Here is a 27,270-nt window from a genome sequence, read left to right on the forward strand (position 1 = left end):
TAATAAAAACTGTCTAAATTTAACATGCTTTTATGTTTTAACCTGTGGGTGACGGTATGTTTGTGAATCCGTGTATCTGCAGACACCGGTATCAGATTAGTAATGTGCACTAGTGTGGGTCTGTTTTTGTTTGTGTAGACACTCTCGCCTGCACAGTTTCATTTGTGTGTATGTGTGTGTGTGTGTGTACTGGTGAGCTATGCAGCATCTCCACAGGGAGGTTCTGCTTTGATGTGTGGGTGTAGTGGTGTTTAGTTGGTTTTATCCAGACAGTCTGTGTCTTCTGTAAACACGCCTGTACGCACACACACACACACACACACACACAAACACACACACACACACACACACACATAGACAGAGATAACTCACTCCACACACATGATTTTCTTCCACTGGTGGGAAGTCACAATTCTTTGATGATTCATAGATAGTGCTACTACAAGCTAGTGCTCTCTCTCATATTTATCATAGTGCCTCTGTGTGTGCCTGTGTGTTTTTCTCTTGACATTTGTATGCAGTTTGCTTCCTCTTGGTTTGGGCTCATTTCCAGCAAAATGTCCTTTCGATTCGTCCCGAAGCAAGACACTTAACTCCTACTCGTCTGCACAAAATAGCCATAGACCATTAGCCAAAATGCTTAAATGGTCAGCTGATGATTAGAATTCATTGTGCTTGTTAGGATTATAGCAGCTGATGTTAGAAAACAGTGGAGAGCGCTAGAAAATGGACCTCATCATAAATTGTACCTTTGTGAGGTGCTAATGAGAGAAACTGCCAGTATACTGCACTTCTAATAAGGAGGGTGCATTACCATTATTCTGCACTGCTGCTGTCCCTGTTTCACTTTTATAAACAATGTATAAAATGTAGCTATTCTCAGAGGTATATCACCACAAGAGGTTCAGTTTCATGTAGGGATGTAACGATTACCGGTATAACGATAAACCGCGGTAAAATTGCAGACAGTGTTACCGTTTAAATTCTAATCATCATGATAACTGTTTGATTACTGCACTTTTCTGTAGAAAACGCCTATGTAAAGATATGCTTTTATGTCAAATATTTGAGTATAGTTTTAATTTATTACAATTTTAATTTTATATGCCTAATTATTTGGAACCAATATTCACTTTTAAAGTCTTTGAAAAAGTTTGTTAAGCATCTTTGTGTTATTTATGCAGTAAAGCATATACATTTTTCAAATCGGATTTTATATATTTTTTTGTGTTTTTTGTCCTTTTGTGTTTATATAGTATGTTAAAGTGAAAAAAATAATAGGCAGATGATATAAATGAAGTTGTGCTTAAAAAAAGATGCCAAACATGGGTATAGTAAACATTTGTTTATATAGTATATAAAGGCAAAATCAAAAGTACTGAAAAACGGACAAAATAGGCTCAGACCACTAAGGGTTAATATTTGAATGTTTCTGCCAACAGAAGGTACATTTTGCCTATTATTTTTTTTGTGGGTTTTTTTGTTTTTTTTAAATACAACTTGGTTAAATTATTTCAGTGTGTGTATGCGCACTTTTTGAACATTTTGAGCACAATTTCAACAATACCGTGATAATAATAATAACCGTGATAATTTTGGTCACAATAACCGTGATATGAAATTTTCATATCGTTACATCCCTAGTTTCATGAGAACAAATTGTCCCATAGGTGACTGCAGTCATTAAGTGTGGAAAAATGGGGATGTGTTTTAGTATTTAGCTTTAAAGTCGCAATAACAAGCCAACAAACCTTACAAGCCAACAAGCCTAAGCCTAACAAGCCAATAAGGAGTGTATGGTTAGTCGGTTCTGGTTCTGTTTACATGTCCTAGTCAGTCCATTGTGTCCTTGGGCAAGACACTTCACCCTCCTTGCCTCCAGTGCCACTCACACAGGTGTATGAATGTGTATGAATGTTTGGTGGTGGTCGGAGGGGCCGTAGGTGCGAATTGGCAGCCACGCTTCTGTCAGCCTTCCCCGGGGCAGCTGTGGCTACAGGTGTAGTTTAACACCACCAGAGGGGGAATGTGAGAGTGAATGAATAATGGGTCAGTAATGTAAAGCGCTTTGGGTGTCTAGAAAAGCGCTATATAAATCCAATCCATTATTATTATTATTACATGTGCACTGTCATGTGTCAATTACCTGTAACTTACGTTAATGTATGTGCTGAAGGTTTGTCGTGTGTGTGTGTGTATGTGTGTGTTACCAACAGTTTTTTTCTTTCTGCCACTTGTCAAAAATCAGTGAACAAATTTGGTCATGATAGCGTTCATGATAGCACCCTGTACATTAAGGGTAGGGTGAAAGATCTTGGAAGAACGATTCATGCAAGCTACATTTTGAAAATACACAATTCAAAAGTCCAAACCCCTCTCTTCAGACTTCCCCCCAAAATCACGTCTCCAGAGTACCGGAACACGCAATGCTTGTTACCGAGAGTACCCCCCCCCCCCATGATTCACTCCCCCCTCTGCGGATCCGTGCGTACCTCTGACTTCAGGTCTGTATATCAGTATATTAGATTAGAAGTTGGACTTTTCACTTTTTATTTTGATATGCGTTCTAAATAATCTCAGGCTAGTAAGAACAGCTGATTGCAGTGAGACTGATGTCAGGCTAGCAGCCCACTGTAGTTTGCTTTGAACGCTGTAATCTGTGCATTTCACTATTTTGTTTGTTGGCAGAACAGCCCCAGTTCATACCTAGCTGACTAACGTTACATTCCCTAGTGATTTATGTTAGTGACACTTTCCATCCTAATGTAGCTAATATAGCCAAGCTCTGGCTCTGGCTTCCTTTCCTGTACAAGTGTTCCAAGCCTCTGAGAACACGTGATTCATGCACGAAGAGGGCTTTATGTGGAGGAGGGACAAATGACAGTTGAGTTTGACAGACATATCACCGTTCAATCATTTTGATGAGCCGGTTAAAATGATTGGATGGTGTTTTTTCAGTCCTGTCCGTTCCACAGGTGACTACATTTGTTTATTTTCATGTTAGAGCATTTAATTAATTGGTTGCAATCGGGGTGTGAAGGGGATTTTAAGCAATATAGTAAAAAATGCTCCAGGAGAACATCTCCTACCCCGCCTTTGATTTCAAAACAGTCACCGGGAAAATTTGACATGAAAGTCTGAAAGTTGAGTTCCTCTACACCAGCTACACTTATATCTACAAGTAGTTCCAAACACCACATAAACTCCAACACAAACTTTATGTAAGCAGAAATGTAAAATTATATATTGTATATTTAACCTTTAAAGACCTAGAACTACAGCTCTGGTGACTTCCAGGTTAATTTTTCACCCGTGAATTCAGTGCTAAACTTTTTCTGCTGGTTTTCCCTCATTTAGGATGGGTTCACTCCTCTGGCGGTGGCGTTGCAGCAGGGCCACGACCAGGTGGTTTCCCTCCTTCTGGAAAATGACACCAAGGGGAAGGTCCGCCTCCCAGCGCTGCACATTGCTGCCCGGAAAGATGACACCAAGGCCGCCGCCCTCCTTCTCCAGAATGACCACAACGCTGATGTGGAGTCCAAGGTACCCACTGTGAACACACTTCCTGTCTGAAACTGTAGGTAGGACTACAGTGTATAGAACCTGCAGTCAGAGAGGAAGTCGTTTTCTGTAGTTTCTTCTGGTTTAGACACAGCACTGGTAAAAAAAACAAACAAAAAAAAAACAAAAAATCACTATTGTAATTGAAAGACGATGCAGATAAATGTATATATCGTAGTGTAACACAAATGACAGACAAAAGACTAGACAGAGTTGCACCATCCAGTTGTGTGGTTGTCGTTTCTTTACATTATCTCTGGCCACATTCACACATATCCATCCTACAGCTTGGTGCAACCATGGTGATGTTGTTGTAGTTGTTGTGGTGCACTAACCACCCCATTCTCCCTGTCCCTCCTCCTCTTTCTTCTCTCTCTGACCCGACCAATCCCTGTTTCCCTTTTTAATTTCTAGATGATGGTGAATAGAACAACAGAGGTATATGTCCTCTCCTCTCCTCTCCTCTCCTCTCCTCTCCTCTCCTCTCCTCTCCTCTCCTCTCCTCTCCTCTCCTCTCCTCTCCTCTCCTCTCCTCTCCTCTCCTCTCCTCTCCTCTCCTCTCCTCTCCTCTCCTCTCCTCTCCTCTCCCTCTCTCCTCTCCTCTCCTCTCCCTCTCCCTCTCCCTCTCCCTCTCCTCTCCTCTCTCCTCTTCATGGTCACCATTTCAAGCTAAAGCCTTCTGGCTGCTGGCATGAACTCTTAATGCTAGCATGAATGCTTTTGCTGCTGACAGCGCCTCACTCCTGTGCCTGTTTTTAAAGCCTGTCATCGCATTTTGACTTTGCTTTGTCTGTATTCATTGGCTTGCTGCTTTTTGACAGGACATATTTAAATTACTGGAAAATTTCTTTTAATTTAGAATTACCCAAGTAAAATTTAGAGACTGCCCTAGATCCTTTTTAAGTATTGTTGAAGTACTTGCATTAATCTCTTTTTACATAATAGATACTACAATGTAAAATCCTCATTTCCATCCCAAGCAGCCTGCATCAATCAAAGTAATTGAAATTTTAACTGGATTTTAAAAGGTTTTGATTGATGTGTGGCTTTAACATGCAGGCAGGATAATATTACAGACCTCCTGAGGGTTTATGCTCGTCCATGCCCTCCAATGGCAGATCTGATAGTGACCCACACTAGAGATTGGTTTTTGCTTTCTGGTTTAGCTGCGCTTTGAGCCTTACCACAGAAGGAAGAAGAAAAAAAGATATTAACATTAATTTTTCATTATCAAAGTGATTTTTTGGGTGATTTTGCCCAGAGAATCACTGATCTGATTGTGCACTTACTGTGAGTGCCACTTCATGCTTCGTTCATTCCACCAAAGCATCATCCCGTCGGCCTCTGGGACATTTGTGGCCTGTTAAAAAGAGAATGTATTCTGCTTCCTGGAGTCCTTTCTTGTGATGTGCACAATATTGGATTGTGAATGTGTATCATTGTATTTACTTTGACTTGCTTTGCTCAGTGCATGCCTCTACTTGGAGGCTAAAATTAAATTTTGCTGCAGATGAAACTGTCGATTAGAGATGATCAATGGTGCTGCTCAAGCGTAACATTCAGAACTTTAACATGCTAATCTGATTCATGTCATTGTTGCCACAAGCAAATAAGCTTGAGATTGTTGTGGCCTCCATTCAAGATAATGCTAATGACTATTATTGAGTGTTATATCAAACGTTCTCACTAGAATTCATATTATTGAAGCTGCTAGATTTGCTATTCCAGTGATTCTTAACTCATCTCACATTGAGACCCGCATTTCCCTGTACTTATTAACACATGACCCCTTTTTATAAAATTTAGACCAAGTAAATGTGTTTTTCTGAATGTCATAATGAGTTCTTTTTCAACAACATATTAATATTTTCAACAAATACATTCATTACTTCAGTGTTTCCTTTAATAAACTTGTGGAAGCTGTAATGATTCTAAATGACATAATCTGTGTGACCTCTTGGGGTTTGAATTCCTTGTTATCGTACATGTACGTGAATTTAGATGTAGACCACCGCCTTTCTATCAGATGTTGCAGGAACAACAACAGCCTTCTGCATGTCTGTTCAAAAAGTCTCTTCAGATAGCTAAGTTTATTGTCTATAGTAGCTTTGGTTTTTTTAAAATCTTCATTAATTTTCTTGTATTTTTACTACACACTTTGCAACCCATTCACAAGGAGTCTGAAAGCAGGCCCTAAAGCACATGACATGTAGATGCATGCTCACCTGCACGTCTGGTTTATAGACACCCTGTCAGATGAATGCACATCTCCGAAGATACAGTAGACACTAAGCTGGCTTTGAATTTTAAATGGTTGCCACTGATGGTTTTCATTTGACAGGCATACGTACACATGCAGCTTTTTGGTATATGCTGTAGTTACATGCACATGTGACCCAAACACCACTGAGCCAACTGCCTTATGACAATAAAAGTACAGGCATGTTTTTAAGAATAAAAATCAGCCACAACATTTTATTTGGTAAAGTTTAAAAGCATGTTTGACCCCTGGCTTAGCTTCAGTCTGCTGTGCACTGCCTTGCTTTTATCTCAGTGCTATATACTGTGCCAAGCTGCTACATAATGCCTTATCATGCTGTGCTTTTGGCTCATTACGGGACAATTTTTGCTCTTTTTCCTCTCTCTTACAATATTCTTTTTGTTTCTTCTTGTTTTCGTTTGTCCGTCTACTGTCCTCCTCAGAGTGGTTTTACTCCCCTCCATATTGCCGCACACTACGGTAACATCAATGTTGCAACACTCCTGCTTAATAGAGGGGCAGCTGTGGACTTCAAGGCAAGGGTAGGTACTCTACTTCAAAGCCCACACACACACACACTCCAACACACAGGCCATTTGAAGTGGGTACTGCTGCAAGCACTCACTCCATTAGTGGGCGGGACGATGTGCAGGAATGTGTGTGATAACTTGAGAGCTGGTGTGTATGTGTATGTGAATGTGTAGGAATGTAACACTAAGACATGTAGCTCTGCAGCTGTCCTTGTCACTCTGTTGGCCACCACACATATATGGGATTGCATTGTCTTTAATCATTGATATGGTTTAGTGCTAAAAAAACTAGTGTAAAAAACATCAAAGTAGAAAAATCATATTAGAATTGTGTCAAAATGGAATGAGATAACAATAATAAAGTAAAGAGTATGATTTTTAAAAAGATTTTATTCGCATTTCCTATAAAATCCGTCTTTATAAATGTTTATCAGTAAATAGAGTAGATGAACTTAGACAGTCAGAGAAAGGTAAAGGAGATCTACACTGTGCAGCTGGGGTTTCTGAGAAGAGTATGGGTGTTTCCCTCAAGAGGGGGACATTGAGCCATTTTTCTCTTCCACTGTCAAATAGAAACTTTAGCCCTGAAGTGAGTAAGCAATCTCCAGGCGAATGAAATGAATTTAAATGCTGCACACATGGATGAGGTGTCTGAAATGTCTAATCCAGTCTTTTCGTATGCAGAGTATTTAGTTTTGCTAGTAGTCTTTTTTTGGGGGGGATTAAAGTGTGTCTGGCTAAGTGCTTTGCTTTTTTTCTTACAAGTTAAACTGCCTTTTAAAATCTTATGTCTTTGTTTTACTATAGTCACTGTGATGCTCCTCTCTCTCTTCTCAGAATGACATAACGCCACTGCATGTAGCATCAAAACGTGGGAATAGCAACATGGTGCGACTGCTAGTGGAGAGAGGGGCCAAGATAGATGCACGGACCAAGGTACACGCATTACATGATGTGGCTTTTATGTGGACATATCAGTTAAAATCATAATATTGACACTTTCTGTACAGTCGTGGAAAAACTTATTAGACCACCCCTTGTTTTCTTCAATTTCTTGTTCATTTTAATGCCTGGTACAACTAAAGGTTCATTTGTTTGGACAAATATGATGATAACAACAAAAATAGCTCATAAGAGTTTAATTTCAGAGCTGATATCTAGCCATTTTCCATGTTTTCTTGATAATAACCAAAATCACTTCAGTTCTTAAATCAATAGCTATGGCATTGTACTGCCAAAAACAGTGTTTTTCGGCATTCCATGTTTTCTTTTCTGTCTGTTTTAGTCGCATAATACACACAGGAATTAGTATTTGATTGCATAACCATTGTTTTTGATGATTTTTGATGGTCTAATAATTTTTCCCACAACTGTATATCCATACTGTATTACCTTAATCACCTACAAATTCACCTCAGATTCTCAACACTCATTAACCTCCTAAGACCCAGCTATGGGTTTTCTGTCCACATTTGTGGACAAGAGTTTCACAACTTTATACAAAAAAAGAAAATAAAACTGTCCACCATAAAGGACAGTCCATAAAAATTTTAAAAACTGCATCTGAAAAAACTGTTGCATCATGATGTTTCTAATATAGGCACTTATTTAATAAAAAACAAAAAAAGCTTGTACTTTGCTGACATTTCCTGGGTTAGGGTTAACACGCATAAACATCATAGATAGTGTGAGTCCAGTTCTGTACAGGAGTGTGTAAATTATCTACATATTCTCCTCTCTGAAGATTTGGATTACAGATTCTCCTATGAAGTAGCTCACATACAGTAAATCTACACTCTTTGTCTACCTTCTATCATTAACATCCTACAGAAAAGATCATGATCAAGGAGAGTTAGGTGAATTCTTTCCTACCTCTTCTTGTTCCTCCTCTTCCTCTACATGCAGATCTTTTTAAGCTGTCTTATTTATCTATTGTGTGATAAATGTGTTTGAGTTGGTAAGGATATAGTGCCAGCACTTTATAAATGAGCACATAGTGCAGACCGTGAGAAATGAAGGGTATTTGTGTAGCGTCTCCACGTATTTGATTCATGTGTGAAACAAGGGAATAGTTTATAGTTCTAAAAAATGTGTCTATGTTTTGGTGGATGGCATTATAATTTGGTATGTTTAATTTGTAGGACCAGGGATAGTGTTTAAGTAATGGAGGAAAAACTGTAATGATAATAATCCATAATACAAAAGTAATACAAAAGTTATTGTTCTTAAAAAATGTAATGTTAGTTTTTCCAGTTCAGTCACAATATTAATAAGTTTCTTTCTCATTACTCCAAATTCTAAGATATTTTGTGACTTTGACAGTATTCATATAATTTAGTGGAAATGAATAGATTAGGATAACCAGTGTTTTTAGATGAACCTTGGGTCACTGATACCCACCCTGTACTCTTGGTGCTCTCAGGATGGTCTGACCCCACTCCACTGTGGTGCCAGGAGTGGTCATGAGCAGGTAGTGGAGATGCTGCTGGACAGAGGAGCTCCAATACTGTCAAAAACCAAGGTAACACCTTCAAAACTATTGTATGTGCTAGTGTTTTTAACCAATTATAAACTTATGCAAGAACACACCAGCAAAAACATGGCTCTGGGGACAAACACTACAAAGTCCATTTACTACAAAAACTTTCTCCCATATTCTTTCTAGAATGGTCTTTCACCCCTTCACATGGCAACACAAGGGGACCACCTTAACTGTGTCCAGCTGCTCCTGCATCATGAGGTGCCCGTAGATGACGTAACCAACGACTACCTGACGGCGTTGCATGTTGCTGCCCACTGCGGACATTACAAGGTTGCGAAGGTCATCGTGGACAAGAAAGCCAACCCCAATGCTAAAGCACTGGTATGGAGAAAGTGGAGGAGACGAGAATTGTCTGCAGAAAATAGACTCATTTCATGTTAAACTATATTGTTCAGTATATGAAATGGAATTGGTGGAGGTCACATATGGCTATAATTATTGGGGGTGCACTTGTTATTTTAACTAGTGTGGCTTGATGTATACTAAAAAACCCATTAGAAGTCGTATAAGCTGATTAGCTTTTCTAATATTAAACTGATTAACAGGACAATTTACAGCCAATAGTGCCATTATTTAATTCCAAAATGACATGGCTGTGATGGTAGTGTAGAGAGCATGTCATAGAAGGAGATCCTGTTGATTCAAGTATCACATTTTTGAGCACTAATTGCCAAGGCATATTATTCTTAATTTTTCTGAAGGTATGAAATGATTACACATTACTTGCTGATGCAATTTTTTTGTTTTTACCCTTAAAGGGGTCATATTTTGCTAAACCCACTTTTATTAGTCTTTGGTACATTTATTTGTGTATTTGGACCCTAATAGTTAAAAAAGTTTGAATATGAACCCTCCAGGTGCTGCAAAGATATCTTTATATTCATTTTGGCAAAAATTGAGATTTCTACAACTCGTTTAAATTCCTGCTTAATTTGTTATGTCTATAACTAGTTACATCACAACATTTGCACATACAGTATAAGGTCAAGACTTTTGACGAACATTTCTCCGAGTAGGACATCATTGTTTGTCAGCAGCAGCTGTAATGGTGTGTACGAAAACTGAACCCAGATGCAGAACCCAGAGACAGATGTAAAAGTTCAGTGTTTACTGGCCACTGAACACACTGACAGATCAATGAATAAGATAGTGAACAATATCTTGAAAACAATGGACGCTGTGTTCTTCTCCGGGTTAGGACTCCGGACTGAGGACGAAAACCCTCCATCCGGTTCGGCAGTACGTGTCGGTACCCCGACTAGGGAGAAGCAGAGGGAGGTCAGTGGCGGAAACAGGTCATACACGGGGAAGCAGTCAGACAGGCAACAGGACATAGGGATCAGGCTAGCTCACGTACCATATAGTCAGGCGAGGAGATCAAAAACCAGGAGGTCAGACTGAGGCAGACAAAACCAACAGGGAAAAGGCAGACAGGCAAAAACGAGATGGCAAACCGGGTCAAAAAACAGGTAGGCAGGCAGACAGACAGACAGACAGACAGACAGACAGACTGACTGGATCAAAACACTGGTAGGAACTTCACAAGGAAAATACTAACTGGCGACTGACCAGGGCAAAAGACAGGACTTAAATACACAGAAGGGAGGGAAGACAACGAGACGCAGGTGGAACAAATAAGGGCGGAGTCAGGTAATCAGGAGAAAGGTGAACACAATCAGGGAAAGGAAGTAAAGACACCAGACAAGACACACGAGGGAAACTTAACAAAATAAAACAGGAAATAACAGACAACATGAAAGACAGACAAAACCAGACTATTGTCTGGTGGCAGGTTTGACAGCAGCGGTTGTAGTCCATACTGAAAATATGTCCAAACTTCGAGCCGATTACCTGAAATGTTCAGTTGTTGGTTGAACAGGACACAGCAGCACAGCCAACAACCTGAAGGGGGTGGGGCATGAAGTGGCTCATTTGCATTTAAAGGGCCAGCGCTCAAAATTGCCTTTCTGGTGTCATTACTCATAAATAGGGTTGAAGATGGACCTGTGGAGTTTAATTAATGAAAAATTCAGACCCAAACATAACATTTACAGTTTATGTAGACTACAGGGAAATGTTTTAAAATTCGTAATTCCATTTAAAAATGCAAAATATCACTCCTTTAATTTCTTTTGGCTACTATTTCTTCTCAACCTTGCGTGGCTTCTTCTTGCATTTGTCCCTGGTCCTGAGGCCATTAATAGGAAGACTTCAGAGGCTTATTGTTCCAGAATAGGCTGGAGGCTCTCGTTTATATGTGACATTGTTTTTCACGTTCCATATGTTTTTATGTTCACCGTTAACACATGATGTTTCAATGGAAACAATAGCCCTCTAACCATACAGAATAAATGTAAACTCCTGGTCCATTTTGATCATGAACACAAGCATTTTGAATTGTTAAACCAGAATTCTGTGCTATGGTCGCCTACAGTTCATGACATCTTTTTTTAATTTCCTCCCTGGAATGTTCCTTCCTCCTACTGCATTTAGCTTGTGCACAGTAGAGTTCCACATGACTAAAAGCAGCTTTTGAAATTACGATGATACTGAAGTAATTTATTGAAACTCTTCTATTCTTCTGTGAACACCTCCATTTCTACTGCAAAACAAACTTCCTCCTGTGCATCTTCTTGGCATGTATTGTCATTAGGGGTGTGTTTTGGCAAAAATTTGGCAATACAATACAAATCACATTACTAGTATCACGATACAAAATATTACTATATATTATGATAGTGTTACAGAAGCAATTTTTTGTTTGTTTCTTTTTTTTAAATGATTATTTCCTTGAAGAATTGGATTACACCCGAAATATGCACAATTACTAAGCACATTTTTATTTGATCACAGTACAACATTTTCCTGTGTTAAAACTCAAATTATGTTTTACTGACATTACAGTTTAAGATCCTGCTCAAATGTTCATATTCTATTAGTTCATAATTAATATCATAACATTATTTTTGTGCAATCCCAACAAAGGAACTAACATCATTTAATAAAAGAGTGTTAAATAATAATAATAATAATAATAATAATAATAATAATGATAATGATGATGATGATGATGATGATGATGATAATAATAATAATAAATATAAATATGAATTTAAACAAAAAACAAAAACAAAAATGAACCTCCACAATATCTGCATTTGAATAAATACCTAAAAATTTTGATACAGTACTTTTTAATATCGATATAGTCTTGTGAAATGAAATATCGCGATATATTGCAGAACCAATATTTTCTTACACCCCTAATTGTCATCCTGCTTCCTGAAACACATGTAAAACCTATGTTATATTGTCTTAATTGCACCTGTGTCAATAGCAGACTACCAGCATCCTCATCAGGTCTACTCATTTACTGTGCCTCATAGGTGGAGGTCATTACTAAAACATCTGTGTTCATAAATGTGTGTATTTTTAGTAGATCGCCCACAGCCACTATCCCTAGTTTACCAAAATGTTCTCTGTCATCACTCCCTTTTCTTATTCATCTCACATTTTGTACATGACACAGAAAGAGTCATGTATGGAAAAAAGAATATGGAGCCCAGGACATAAACTGTAAAGTAAATGGCTGAAGTAAACAGAAAAGGAGATAAAATGAGACTTTATAGACTTAGCCACCGTCTTGACGTCAGATGGTCATGTCTTACTGTAATGGGAGAAGTCTGGGTGTGGTTAGAGCGCTGGGACTTTATAGCTAGAAAGCATGAAGAGAAAAAAAAAAAAAGACACAGAGAGGAAAATGAAGTCATAGGATTAAGCCAGAAACCTCAAAGGCAAGAAAGTAGAAGAAAGTGGGGGCAGAGTGTACTGTGTGTGTACGTGTTGGCCAGAGGAAAGTGAGTTCTAAAAAACATGATCTATCTATAAGTAGGATACGTATTTATTTATTTATTTATTTTTTTTGCTGCTCACTGTTGAGTCAATTATTTCCACACGTGCTTGTCTGGTTTGTAAGCAGAAGAGTCAAGACAAAGAATGAAAGAAGGGGGGCAAAGGGGAAAGAAGGATCCCCTTTCTTAGTGTATTTTCCATCCAGCGTTCCAGATTTGTGTTCCGCCAGCTCTGCAAGACCAACAAAGCAGCCCCACACACAATTTCTGGACTACTTTTCCACTTGCAAATGTACATATTTTTTGTATTTGTGTATTTCCTTTTTAGAATGGTTTCACTCCTCTGCACATTGCCTGTAAGAAGAACAGAGTCAAGGTGATGGAGCTACTATTAAAGCATGGAGCGTCAATACAGGCGGTCACTGAGGTAACTGTGTGTGTGTGTGTTTGTGTGGCATCAGTTTTGTTTTTTATTGTAATAATGGCTTGACTTGAATTATTTTGCAGTCTTACTATGTCTGAGTTTTTTCATAGTCTCTAAATAAGCAGTCATCAGTATTTTCATTATTAAAAATAGGATTATTATTATTGTCATTACTATAATTCTCTGCTTTGTCTCCCTCTCTCCTCAGTCTGGTCTAACCCCCATCCATGTTGCAGCATTCATGGGACATGAAAACATCGTCCACCAATTAATCAACCACGGGGCTTCACCTAACACAAGCAATGTGGTGAGTTCTAGAGTTGCACTTTTTTCTTTTTTAACCCCTGAAGTTAAAACATTGCTATTCATCATCTGTACAGTACTTTAAAGAGATAACTTAAGATGTACTGAGCGCATACAGACCGCTGCTTTAGATGACATCATTGTTTGTCTGCAACCTCCGATATCCCAATCGCTGAAACAGAGAAAACTTCCAGAATTCACAGAAAAAACATTCTGTAATGATATTATGTTAAAGGGAATTAGAATCTCTACTCACCGTGATAATTCATAACTGACTGGACAAAAAGTAAGAGATTAAAGGGAAAACAGTTTTGGTGGAAAATAATTCAGTCAGTAATGAGCAAATAGAGCAAAACAGAAAGAGGGAAGAGAAAAAAAAAAAAGGAGGGGAGAGGACTGCACAGTCAACTCTTCAACCCCAAAGTATTTAGTCGCCCACGCCGTGTCTGTGGCCAGGTTACCGTAGAAACAGAGCTTACGGGACGTCATTATGGTGAATTGGGTGGGGAAAGAAAGGGGGTCTCTTTCACTCTCTGGTCATTTTACATTAGAGGAGTGAATGAAAGAGTAGGAAGGTGAAGGAAGTGAGTTGTCTTCCAGTGTGTATTCACGAGACGGAGGAGTTCTCTGGAGTCACCTTCAATCCTTGTTGGTGTGTGTGTGTCTTCACAGAGAGGGGAGACAGCACTTCACATGGCTGCAAGGGCGGGACAGTCAAATGTGGTCCGATATCTGGTCCAGAATGGAGCACGAGTAGATGTCAAGGCAAAGGTAGACTCACAACTCATTCATAACACAACCACACAGACAAAACCATCACTGTTTTCCTGTTGTTATCTGAATGACCATAGGCTGTTTTAGAGCTGTGATTTTAGCCTCCATCTATATTAATACAGATATTTAGTAAACTTAACATTTTCCTGTCTGTTTGTATTTGTTTTTTATATCACTAACTCATGTGAAACTCATGTGTATCTGGAAAAATAGAACTGAGACTTTAAGAAATAATGACATGACATGTTAATTTTTACATGTTCATTCACACTTTGTGTTATTTACCAGCATCTCACACAACAGCAGTGAATATATTCCAATTTTCACAATTTTAGTTACCACTACCAAATAAAATATAAGATCATTAAATGGCCCATCATGAACATATTTATACATTGCACCAGACAAAAGAATGGAGAAGCTGTGAAAGCTGCGATTTTCAGAGTTAAAAAAGTAATTTTTGGGGTGGGGGGGTGTTTTGGACGATAATTAAAAAAAAAAAACATTACACAGGAGTGCTTAAAACATCTTGTTGCATCAGAAAATCAGGGCTAATGTGGTATTTGATATTAAGCCCCCCCCCCCCCCCCAAATATCAACATAGCTTTGCATTTGTGTTCCTCAGCCTAACATTAGTTGATCCAGTGCAGTTTGTTTTTTGTATTCTCATATCCTCCTGAGATCCAGGAAAGTAAAAGTTTGGGCTTTTTTACATTAAATAATTGCTTTGATTGGAAACACCGTGATGCTTCAGATACAATTTTATATGGAATGTCCTTGGCAGTGAACAATGATTTTTTTTTTTTTTTATGTAAAGCTGTGAAACTCTCGTCCCCTACAGAGGACAAAAATGCATTGCAGGAGATATTTATGGAGATATTTAGTAAAATTAAGGCTATGTGGGCACTGAAAGTTTTTTATTTTTTTTATAGAGGGGGGAAAACATCCATATTAACCTGGACTAGGACAAAAACAGACTTAACTTTTGTCCTGTCTGTACTTTTTAACATAAACATTTGCTTGACTGTCATCTCCAGGATGATCAGACCCCACTGCATATTGCGAGTCGCCTTGGTAAGCAAGACATTGTCCACCAGCTGCTGTCCAACGGAGCATGCCCAGATGCCACAACCAACTCTGGATACACACCTTTACACCTGGCGGCCAGGGAGGGACACAGAGATGTGGCAACTGCTCTGCTGGACCAAGGGGCTAGTCTGGGTATTACCACTAAGGTAAGTAAATGTGATACATGTGATTCTTCTAAGATCGCACTCACAATTCACATAAGTCTTTGCTTTGCAATTTTTCAAGCTCACTGAAGAACTTTGTACAATGTCCACACATCCTGTCATCATTATCTGTGTAGGCTATGTTTATACTCGACAGTGTTTGGTCTGCACATGGTCATGCATCTGATGTCACTGTCTTGGCATTTCAATGGGTCTATTTTACCTGAGGAAAGCTATTTTATTGCCACTACCATCATATGTATCATAACTCAAGAGCAACATTGTCTCCCTTTCTCCCCCTGCACTGCTACAGCCCATGTTTTCTCCCATGTGTTCTTTTATTTCTCCCTTTGTTTAATGGCTGGTGATAGTTTACTGATGCTCAGTGTAACTGGTCCAAAAGTGTGAACCATTATGACTCTTTAACAAAGAAAACACCCCTAACCCTTCAAGGTAAATCAGATACTAATAAGATTTTTAAACTATTTACTGTTTATTATGGATTTTTTGTTTTTTAAAACTGGTTATCACATTTTTAACACAGTTCTTATCCAGATTAGAGGCTTATGAGAGCGATGTGTGCTGGTAGTTTACACTGTTCTCATAAAGTCATAAAATCTTAAAAAAAATAAGAGACGAATGCACAGACTTTTAAACATTTTCGACAGGCTAAACAAATGCAAGTTCTTTACATGCAAACGCAGTCATAGTCACTTAAAGTTGGGTTTATATGTGGGTGTGTTGCCTCATTGCTAAAGAATCTAATCCAGCGCACACTTTTAATATAGTGTCTCCCCACCCCATACCTTGATTATGTTTCATCCCCCCTTAAAGCAGCACATAATTGCCTCCTGATGTGTTACATAATCCTAAAAACATCACACTAGTTTGTGATTGAACATGTGATTTTGTCGTGAATTGAATAAAACCATGAAAAAGGTAGAAAAAATTGCAGAAGTGAAATTTTATTCAATGCTCTTTTCTGTTGTTATATTTTCAGAAGGGTTTCACTCCTTTGCATGTGGCAGCAAAATACGGCAAAATCGAGGTGGCCAACCTGCTACTGCAGAAGGATGCTCAGACTGATGCTTCTGGAAAAGTAGGACATGCTTTCTGACTGCAGTATGCGTATCATTAGGCTCATAGCATAATGGCCTAAGTCATATTTTTGGCCAAATTGTGATATGTGCATAACTTTACTCTCCTAACGCTGCTGCTTCATTTTCCATCATTGGCTATGTCCTGAAAAAATATCACTAAGGCCATTATGCTGCAAAGCTAATGATATGTGAAAATAGCACTTAAAAACACACTGAAATGTTCTTGTGTGATCACAGCAGTGATGATGATGCTGGTATGTGCAATTCACACAAATCCACAGTACAGTACAGTATATCACCATGTAACAAAAGTGTGTGTATGTGTGTGTTCAGAGTGGACTAACTCCACTGCATGTGGCAGCACACTATGATAACCAGAAGGTGGCGCTACTTTTGCTCAACCAGGGAGCCTCACCGCATGCTTCAGCTAAGGTAAGAGGAAGTCGCAGATTTTGAAGGAGGTTAAATCATGCGTTAGCGTACCAAAAGCTCACTCTGTCTTTCTAAAAGTAGGCTGACCTAGTTTCAGTCACTCACATGCAATCAGACTACTCTATGAAAGATGGGCATGCTGTGAGATATGTTTCGGTTGGACGCTTGTCTCGCATCAGTAGCATCTATTTAGAAAGACTCCAGCAGTAGTGGAAGCAGTATTCAGATCCTTTACTTCAGCAGAGGTACTTATGCTAGTCTGTGAAAATACTATACAATAAGTAAAACTTCTGCTTACTTATAAGTAGTGCTGTCAAACAATTACTATTTTAAGCAGATTAATCATAGGGTTGCTGTGGATTAATTTTGATTAATCAAGATTAAAAATGAATATTTAATCTATATTAATCGCGTTTCATTTTGCATGACCAAACAGACTCAAGAAAGAAGGGAATATATATGCACTTAACATGTTTATTAAACACCTTCAACAGTTTCAACAAAACAGCTTGAAACAATAGTTTCATCTTGGGTTTTTTTTTACTCAAATTTCCATCCAGAGGGCCGACATGCCGTTTAGCATCTTCTATCTCTATGGGTTGCTTCTGCTGCCTGTCACTACCCAGCAACTGCCCATTTGCACATGCATGACGCTAACTCTACTTGGACAAACTGCCCGAAATGCGTTGGCAGAGATGTTTAGTGTCATTTTATGCTCCAGATGGGTTAATTGCGGTAAAATTTTTAATCAGATTAATAATGATGATGGATTAATCCACATTAATGCGTTAGTTTTGACAGCCCTACTTACAAGTAAAAACGTTAAAAGTAAAATGTACTGTATGAAAAGTCAACGTATTCACTGTGCAGTCAAATGGTTCCTGTCAGGATTTTAGTTCTATTTTTGTTGTTTTTGATTCACATTACTGCTACATTCACGTTTATGCTACATTTTCCTGTTTTAGTTTCAGGTTGAGCCCAGTTCATCTGCTTTTTATATCATTTTGTAGATGAATATACAGCAATGCAAAATATTCTATAAGATCATCGTATGTTTATAATGTTGTCGTCCTCAACTTTTCATGACCTCATAAAAACAGCCAGAGTTTACCTTAAGAAAACTCAGAACACCAACTCTTCAACTCAGAAAGGAACACTTAATGCTGCAGGAGCTAAAACTAGGGAGGGGAGGGGGGGCATATACTTTTGGTCTGCAGTTTTCTCCTCTGTCCAAATCAAAACCCTAAATATAAAAAAAGATGACCTAATTGATTCATGCTTCAGTGTTGGCCACTTTTCCAACCTCCTCTGTTGAGTCATAGAGTAATAATAATTACATATTTTATTCATAGAACCTTTCAGAACACTCAAGGACAACTTATAAGGCATAATTAAAGACAGCATTGAAGAATAGTAAATGAGTAAATATACAAAATGTAAGGCTAGAAAACGAGGCTGAGTAGAGTCATGGCAGGTATCAGTCATGTACTTTTTGCTCTAAAACATCTATAACCCCATATGGGAGATTTTCTACAGTTCAGAGAAGGAGAATAAACATGTTGCTCTATCTCAGACCATATGAATTACAATATACTGAAAGCAAATCATGGATTTTTTGCCCAGTGGCACCAAAAAACTATTCAGAACTGTACTTTTAATCCTTAAGTTTATGGCAAACGTTCAACAAAATCAGTATATTTAGAAAAAAGTGGCTTTCACAGGACAGGGAGTGAATAAAAACAATAATGTGAAAAGTAACTAAAGCTGTCAGATAAATTTAATGGAGTTAAAAGTATAATATTTGTCTGAGGTTGTATGAAGTAGCTTAAAATGGAAGTACAAGTACCTCAAATTTGTACTGACATTTCACTGATGGGTGCCAGTAATGTGTTTTTGGTAGCATATGGAATGACTCAAATGAATTCACACAAACTGTTTAATGTACTGCAAAAAAATTGAAAAAAAATAAAAAAGTACTGCAAATGTAATTCATTGCATTATCTGCCCAAATGAACAGCAGCAAAATGAGATGTGTTTTTGCTGACAGATGAGGTATAATAATATACAAATAAAGCTCATATCATACGTTTTATAATATTAAAGCTATTTTATAAAAAAAAAACCCAAAACAAAACAGGTTACATTAGTTTATTGACGACAAACCAGAGGCACTCTTCTCTCTCCACAGAACGGTTACACACCACTCCACATTGCAGCCAAGAAGAATCAGATGGAGATAGCCACCACATTACTGGAATACGGAGCCTCCACTAACACCGTTACACGCCAGGGAATCACTCCGTTACACCTCGCAGCACAGGAGGGTCATGTGGACATGGTGACACTGCTGCTGGCCCGAGACGCTCCTGTAAACATGGGCAATAAGGTAGAGGAGGGATTCTCAGAGTTTTCACAAGAGAAATTTGGTGTCTCGAGCCCCAAACTCTACATTTTTATTGCCTTATACACTGTGTCATTTTTATGTCATTTTCATCTTGATGCCTCTCATCTGCATTGACGTGGCTTTGTCGAGGTCAACATCCATAAGACATTTATCTGTTTTGATTAGGAAAATTAATAAAATGGCAAACCAGTAAAAACAGCTTCCCAACCTTAAGTTTGAGAACATTGTGACTGTTTGTTTGTCATGTACGCATGTGGTTGAAAAGATACTAATACTGACATGTTTGGGTTTTCCTTGTGTGAGGAGCATCAAAGTGCCTGTTATTTTTTTTTTTTTTTTTGCCTGTTGTTTCTTGTACAGTTCAGATAATGATGGTGTCTTGTATGGGTGTGCACCATCCGTCCTCTGGTGCTTCATCACAAAAAGGCAGAGGCCTGTCATCTTCTGCCTCTGGAATTATACCTGTCTGTCTCTCGTCTGTCTGTGTGTTGTGTATATTTAACTGTCTCTCTGTCTCCGTCCTCAGTCTGGTCTGACTCCTCTTCATCTGGCAGCCCAGGAGGATAAAGTCAACGTTGCTGAAGTTTTAGTCAACCAGGGAGCAATAATAGATCCGGAGACCAAGGTAATATGATTAGTTCCTTTTTTACTTGTGTAAATCATGAGAACGCAAACTTGTATATTTATATTTCACATTTAAAAGAGACAGGAGCAGTGAATTTTTAACTCATATTTTGACATACTGCATTGAAGGAAAATTAACTTTGATGTATGATTTTACACTTTATTTAGTTTAGTCTTTTTTTTCCTTTTTCAAAAACAATTTATTGCTCCTGATGGGAGATGGAAACACTGGCAATTAAGTCCTAAGACTGTTGAAAAAGAAAAAAAAGAATCTGCTTCAAGTGTTGCCATATATATTCACATAAATTCCCATAAAAACATTAATAATTTTTCAGTGATAAATAGCCAAGGTGCCCAGTTTTATGTGTTCTTTTTTCTTTTATGTTTCTAGTTTTCGACCTCTAATTCTTTCCTCTAATTGATTTCAGACGTGTAGTGTTTGGTTTATATCACCGCCTACTGATGTTGTTATGGTCAATTTGCAGGACTATTTCCAGTGGTAAATGTTTTTGTCACATTGTTTAAATGATTTTCAACAGTTGGGTTACACACCTCTCCATGTGGCCTGTCACTATGGCAACATAAAGATGGTAAACTTCTTGCTGAAAAACCAAGCTAAAGTCAACGCTAAAACCAAGGTAGGCATTTTTTATGTATTTATGTGGATCCTGAAAAGCACATTGAAGTATTATATTTTCATACAGTGGACATTAAATGTGTGTGTGTATATGTTGTGTATTGAATGCATTGTGTACCCTGTTTACTGCCTGGTGGGTTTGTTTTCTGAGTGTTTTTCCTTCCCCTCTGTGTATGTGTCTCTCTCTCTCTCTCCTCTGCAGAATGGTTACACTCCTCTCCATCAGGCTGCACAGCAGGGACACACACACATCATCAACTTGCTGCTACACCATGGAGCATCGCCTAATGAACTCACTGCTGTTAGTACACTCTTACTTTCAGCATGATGAAATGTGTTCTGTGTTAAACTTAACCATAACCTCTTTCTCCTGTTTCCCCAAAATACTACCATGCGTTTATAAATAACATGATATAACTAATGCTTTATGCGCAGTCAGGCATTTTAGGATGGAAAGTAAGACAAGCAACAAATAGAATGGAAAAAATAGAAAATATTCCCATAGTAATAGTAAACCCCAGCTTGGAGGATACCTAAAATTATCTTTGTAAAATAACATTTAACCTTGGCATTAATTACCTTCAACAGACTGTTATTCTCACATTATAAAACCTTGTACATTGTTTGTGTGTGTCCAGAATGGGAACAGTGCTCTGTCCATTGCCAGGAGGCTCGGCTACATCTCTGTAGTCGACACACTGAAGGTTGTAACAGAGGAGACTCTAACCACTCAGGTGAGTGTGAGTGCCTCTTCCACCCTTAAACACTCAGAACTATTTTTGTGGTGGCCTCTAAATGAATTTTTCTTAAGTGATTTATTACCATTTATAATGATATTATTTTCTGCATTTTCTATTTTTCAGTGAAAATCAGGTAGCTTCCTTAATTTACTGATCATGTAGATCAGGGGTGTCAAACTCATTTTGCTTCAGGGGCCATATTTAGCCCAATTTGATCTCAAGCAGGCAAGACCAGTACAATAATGACTTAATAACCTATAAATAATGACAAATCCAAGTTTGGTTTTTTTTGTTTTAGTACAAAAAAAACCCCAATTAAATTATGAAAATATTTACATTTTACAAAAAAGATGTGAATAACCTGAAAAAACAGAAAATTCATTTGAAACATTAGTGCAATTTTAACAATATTATGCCTTGACTTATTATTTCTACATGTACATTTACACACAGTGTTCCATAAACATTTAGTAACAGGCAGAATATTGTTAAAATTCTGGTGTTTGGAACTAAAATTTGAACAATTTCTCCAATATTCCATCTCTTATCATTAACACAACTACAGATCACAGTGGATCCATAAAGGTACAAAACAATTAGTAACAGGCAGAATATTGTTAAAACTGCACTTTTCGGGTTGTTCATCTTTGTTTATATTTTTGTATTTATTTGCATTTTATTGTGAAAGAATAGCTTTGTAAATGTAAATATTTTCACAGTGTAATCTTATTTTTTTCACTTACATTTTTTCCACATATTTTTTCACAAAGAAAATTTGCAGTTGTCATTAATTATGGGTTTATTGTGTTGTTATTTTTACTGGAGATCATATTGGTCTGTATGTGGAGCCTGAACCAAAAAGGATTTTGACAACCTTGACTGTTCAGGTTCATTTTTGCATTTTCATCCTGCGGGCCAAAATGGAACTTTTGGTGGGCCAAATTTGGCCCCTGGGCCACATGTTTGACACCTGTGATGTAGATGTTCATAAAAGCTTGGAGTGAATCCAAATGTCCAGATGAGTATATTTGTGATGTGTAATACTGTCACAAAATGGACAGAGTCTATTTTTGATGTGTATAACATTTTTGTATTTTGTGCAGGCTTTGTCAGAATTTATCTTTATGTATAAAATTTGTTAAGTTACTTTGGGGAGCTGACATGGGAATTTATGGTCAGTATAAAAAGAAAGGGTAAGGGGGCGGGAGTATATAAGTTGAGCTTCATCCCACTCCTTTTCAAATATATATATATACATATATATATATATATATATATATATATATATATATATATATATATATATATATATATATATATATAATATATTGTTTTTCCTCGTATTTGGTTTTAACTGTTGATAATCGAAATAAGAATAAGCAAACAAATAAAATGTCAGAGCAGAGAAAACTGAAGCAAAATCAGAAAAATATATCATTAACTGAACATAAACAAGTGTCTCCAACCACTGTCATTTGTTAAGTTACATGAATTTTATTGGGGAATTTTTTTGGTGAATGTTGCAGAAGATGATGGTGTTTCCATGTTGACTACAGAGCATTCAACATCCAAAAAAAGACACGTGATGCTACTGAAAAGCCAAGAAATGACATTTTATATGAATTATTTTAAATGTATTGATAGGATTAATAATTCAATACTTTTGTTCTTTGAGGTCTAAGGTGGTATAAGACCATTGCTACATCCCGCCTTATTATCTGACTGTCTTATTTAAAAGCATTAACATGCACTTGATAATAAACTGCTTCGGTCGTGTCTCTGTTTTTGCCAGACTGTGACAGAGAAGCACAAGATTAATGTTCCAGAGACAATGAATGAAGTGCTGGACATGTCTGATGATGAAGGTAAGGAATGCATTTATATTAGATTAGCGATGTTTAATCCTTGTAACTGAAACATATTTAAACTATTTTTCTAACATAACATGATTTCAGTCAAAAAGTCCCAGGAAGAACTGAAGTCAGGTTGAGTCACATTTGACATATGGTCTTAGCTCATGTGTTGGAATCGAATAAAGTCCCAGTACTGGTCCCTTGGTTGTCAAATTTTCCATTAGTTTTCATGGAAACGCAGTTATTTGGTTGTTGCTGCTGTGTAAACCTGAGTAATATAGGTGAAAAAAACCCAGTTTGTTTTTTTCATCATTCATTTATTTTGTTTTATTTCTTCATGTAAAATTTCAGTTATTATCAGAACTACTTATGTTTATTATTTAATATTTAGACAATTTAGTAATTTTCTAATCTTTTTCATTTAGTTGTGTATGTTATTATTTTCCATACTTTTGTTTTCTTTATTGTCTAACCCTTTCCTCCATCCCAATCACACAGTCCATAAAGCCAATATCCCTGAAATGATCACAGAGGACTATTTATCTGATGTGGATGAAGGTATTTTTTATTTATTTTTTTCATCATCATCTCTTTGCCTTGCCTCTTTCGTTACCTGTTTGCTTTTAACATTTTCAGTTGTGGTTTCTGTTTCATTTTTTTTCCAATATCACATGTATGGTTGTTTTTTTTTTTTTTTTTTAATTTCAAAAGCAGAATTGCAATTTACAAAACGCTTTCCATTTATGATCATATTGAAGTCACGACGTTGGTTATTTATGTGTTTTTTTCTACAGGGCTATGATTAGCTCTACTAACAAGAAGGCTTTAAAATAGCAGCTTTTTCTCTTTTGCATGTAAGCTACCTTATTTATGCTGTCACTTCCCTTTTTTCTGTACATATGTAGTGCATGATACTGTACTCGATCACTGCACTTGAGTGCTTAAAGCTGATGCCCTTGGATTCCTTCACATGGCTTTTGGTAAAGCCTACAGTATTTCCATGTATTGAAATGCAGGGTTTTTGCCTTTCTCCTGGTTGCTATGACAACTGTCTACATATGGCATTGTGGAGTGTGTGTAACAAATTTCTTTTCACTCGGTGGAGTAGACTGCACACACACTTGATCCTTTGTCTTCGGTGGCTTGTTAGTGACGCTTCCATTGTAGTTTCACACATTAGGACCAAAGCAAACACAGTGTCAGCTGCAGCGGTCTGTTGATGTATGTGTGTTCATATGAGTGTGTGTCTTCATGAGTGTGTGTGGGCATATTTACTTTGTGAATCTCTTTTGTGCTGGTTTCTACCATAGCCCAGCAGCAGCTGAATTTGAACTTTCCACTGAATGATACCAATAAAACAGAGAGAGAGACTAAAACTTTTTTTTCATAAATAGTTTGTTACATTTTCACTTGGCCTCACTGGAAAAAAAATGTGTATTTTTCTAATTTCACTGCAAAAATCTAAATCTTACCAAGTGTATTTTTCTCATTTCTAGTCAAAATATCTCGTCACACTTAAAATAAGACATAATCACCAAAACAGTAACTTTTCAGTGAGATATAAGAACTTATTTTTAGACAATAGATCTTGAATATTGTATTTCAAGAAATTTTACCAAGATAATTTTCACTCTTTCCATTGGCAGAGTTTTTTTTTTTCTTGAATTAAGCAAAAAAAAAAATCTTGAATTAAGCAAAAAATAAATAAATAAATAAATCTTGAAATAAGCAAAAAATAAATCTGCCAATGGAACACGTGAAAATTATCTTGGTAAGATTTCTTGAAGTAAGATTTTCAAGATCTGTTGTCTAAAAATAAGTTCTTATATCTCACTGAAAAGTTACTCTTTAGGTGATTATGTCTAATTTTAAGTGTGATGAGATATTTTGATGAGAAATGAGAAAAATACACTTAGTAAGATTTAGATTTTTGCAGAGCTTGTCTACCCTTCCCTTAGGTGTTCAGGTAAACCCTTAAAGACCTATAACTATGTTTGTGACACTATAAGTATATTTATTGTAATATTACACTGAACATTTTGCATTTTTCACTGTTGTCTGGTATTTTCTTATATTACTTTAATATTTACTGATCATGTAGATTTTCATAAAAACTCTAAAATAATTCAACGTTTTTTATATCAAAGTGAGAAAACATAAGAAAAAATGACTTTCAGCAAAATTTGTCATTATCTGTACATAAAAACAACCATCTACAACACAGGTGTCAAACATAAGGCCTGGGGGACCAAATCTGGCCCACCAAAGGTTCCATTCCGGCTCGCAGGATGAAAGTGCAAAAGTTAACCTGAACAGTCAAGGTTGTCAAAATCATTTTGGTTCAGGTTCCACATACAGACCAATGCGATCTCAAGTAAAAATAACAACACAGTAACCCATGAATAATGACAACTGCAAATTTTCTTTGTGAAAAATTATGGGGAAAAAATTTAAGTGAAAAAAAAAGATTACCCTGTGAAAATATTTACATTTATGAAAGTATTCTTTCACAATAAAATGCAAATAAATACATAAATAAAAACAAAGATGAACAACCCAAAACGTGCCATTTTAACAATATTCTGCCTGTTACTAAATGTTTTGTGCATTTATAGATCCACTATGATCTGTAGTTGTGTTAATAATAAGAGATGTAATATTGTAGAAATTGTTCAAATTTTAGTTCCGGACTCCAAAATTTTAACAATATTCTGCCTGTTACCAAATGTTTATGTAACATCGTGTGTAATGTACATGTATAAATAAGTCGAGGCATAACATTGTTAAAATTGCACCAATTTTTCTAATTAAATTTCTGTTTTTTCAGGTTATTCACATCTTTATTGTAAAATGTAAATATTTTCATAATTTAATTGGGGGGTTTTTTGTACTAAAGCAAAAAGAAAAACTTGGATTTGTCATTATTTATAGGTTATTAAGTCATTATTTTACTGGTCTTGCCCGCTTGAGATCAAATTGGGCTGAATATGGCCCCTGAACCAAAATGAGTTTGACACCCCTGGTCTACAACATGGGTTTTATTAGTGAATCAATCTTTCAGACAATGACAGTGTATCATGTTCACTACAGAGCCTCTGAACGTCCAAATATGACACATCTGTCACCTATGAAAATCTAAAAAAGTGCATTTTACCTCAGTTATTTCAATGTATTGGCAGGATTAGTGGTTCAGACGTTACTAAACATATTCGATCAGTAGATGCATTTGGTTGCCGGTAGCTGTTTAGGTCTTTGAGGGTTCAACAATCTGCACTGATGGTAAAGAATGGTAGGCTTTCATTTCCAGTAGTCACATGTTTGTTGCCCTCTGTATTTGTAAAATGTCAACAGCTCCCTTAAATCCCTGCAGCCTCAATATATCAGCAGCTTAGTATGTGTGCATATTATGAATATCACATAATAAGGTGTGTCGTAGTCTTTACTGGTCATAAGCCACAGCTGCTGTTGCCATTTATACAGCATATAAAACAATAGATCCAGTATAATACACCACAGATTATTATGTAAGATGTGCAAATACGCTGGGTGACGAATGATGCTTCTTTGAATGTTGAATGTCACAGTAAAGTTTTCACGCAGCATCACAGTCATAGTATAAAAATGATGTGAAAGGTGTTATTTTGCTTGTTTTATGTTTAAACAGAAATGGATGTTGGAAATATCTGCATCAGCTATTCCTGTAAGTCTGAAAAACACTGACCGACCTAAATAGAACTAACTCTAGTAACCAGTCTGAAGTGATACCGTCACACTAATGCACATTTGGATATTTATGCATGTGTATTCCTGTGCAAGTGTTGTTGTTTTGGTTGTAGAGCTTTTGTAGGGTTGCCACCTTCAGCTTCAGATCTAAATCTGTATGTGTAACCGGAGTCGCACAAATTCACACAACACATAAGCTCACATACCAGCTGAGCAGCACTAATGATTAACATCTCCAATAACACCATGATCTAAATCAGGGTGGTGCACAAACTCTTTG

General features: G+C 37.1%; 1 protein-coding gene across 31 annotated transcripts in view; it reads left to right on the forward strand.

Moving 5' to 3' along the window:
* LOC115439715 (ankyrin-3-like) overlaps positions 1-27,270 on the forward strand; it is a 157,397-nt gene that overhangs the window by 80,869 nt on the left and 49,258 nt on the right. For 18 of the 31 annotated variants that reach the window (XM_030163666.1, XM_030121369.1, XM_030121370.1 and 15 more), the window contains exons 6-25: positions 3,358-3,543; positions 3,976-3,999; positions 6,265-6,363; positions 7,189-7,287; positions 8,774-8,872; positions 9,017-9,214; positions 13,073-13,171; positions 13,377-13,475; positions 14,144-14,242; positions 15,283-15,480; positions 16,478-16,576; positions 16,911-17,009; positions 19,198-19,395; positions 19,940-20,038; positions 20,577-20,675; positions 20,877-20,975; positions 21,313-21,408; positions 23,207-23,279; positions 23,766-23,825; positions 26,932-26,967. In XM_030163666.1, the coding sequence (XP_030019526.1) occupies positions 3,358-3,543; positions 3,976-3,999; positions 6,265-6,363; positions 7,189-7,287; positions 8,774-8,872; positions 9,017-9,214; positions 13,073-13,171; positions 13,377-13,475; positions 14,144-14,242; positions 15,283-15,480; positions 16,478-16,576; positions 16,911-17,009; positions 19,198-19,395; positions 19,940-20,038; positions 20,577-20,675; positions 20,877-20,975; positions 21,313-21,408; positions 23,207-23,279; positions 23,766-23,825; positions 26,932-26,967 (2,158 nt within the window). The remainder of the gene's footprint in view (positions 1-3,357; positions 3,544-3,975; positions 4,000-6,264; positions 6,364-7,188; positions 7,288-8,773; positions 8,873-9,016; positions 9,215-13,072; positions 13,172-13,376; positions 13,476-14,143; positions 14,243-15,282; positions 15,481-16,477; positions 16,577-16,910; positions 17,010-19,197; positions 19,396-19,939; positions 20,039-20,576; positions 20,676-20,876; positions 20,976-21,312; positions 21,409-23,206; positions 23,280-23,765; positions 23,826-26,931; positions 26,968-27,270) is intronic. The other 13 variants (XM_030163673.1, XM_030121362.1, XM_030163676.1 and 10 more) reach the window with 6 other exon arrangements.

Source organism: Sphaeramia orbicularis, chromosome 19, assembly GCF_902148855.1.
Source record: "Sphaeramia orbicularis chromosome 19, fSphaOr1.1, whole genome shotgun sequence".
NCBI classification, from domain to species: Eukaryota; Metazoa; Chordata; class Actinopteri; order Kurtiformes; family Apogonidae; genus Sphaeramia; species Sphaeramia orbicularis.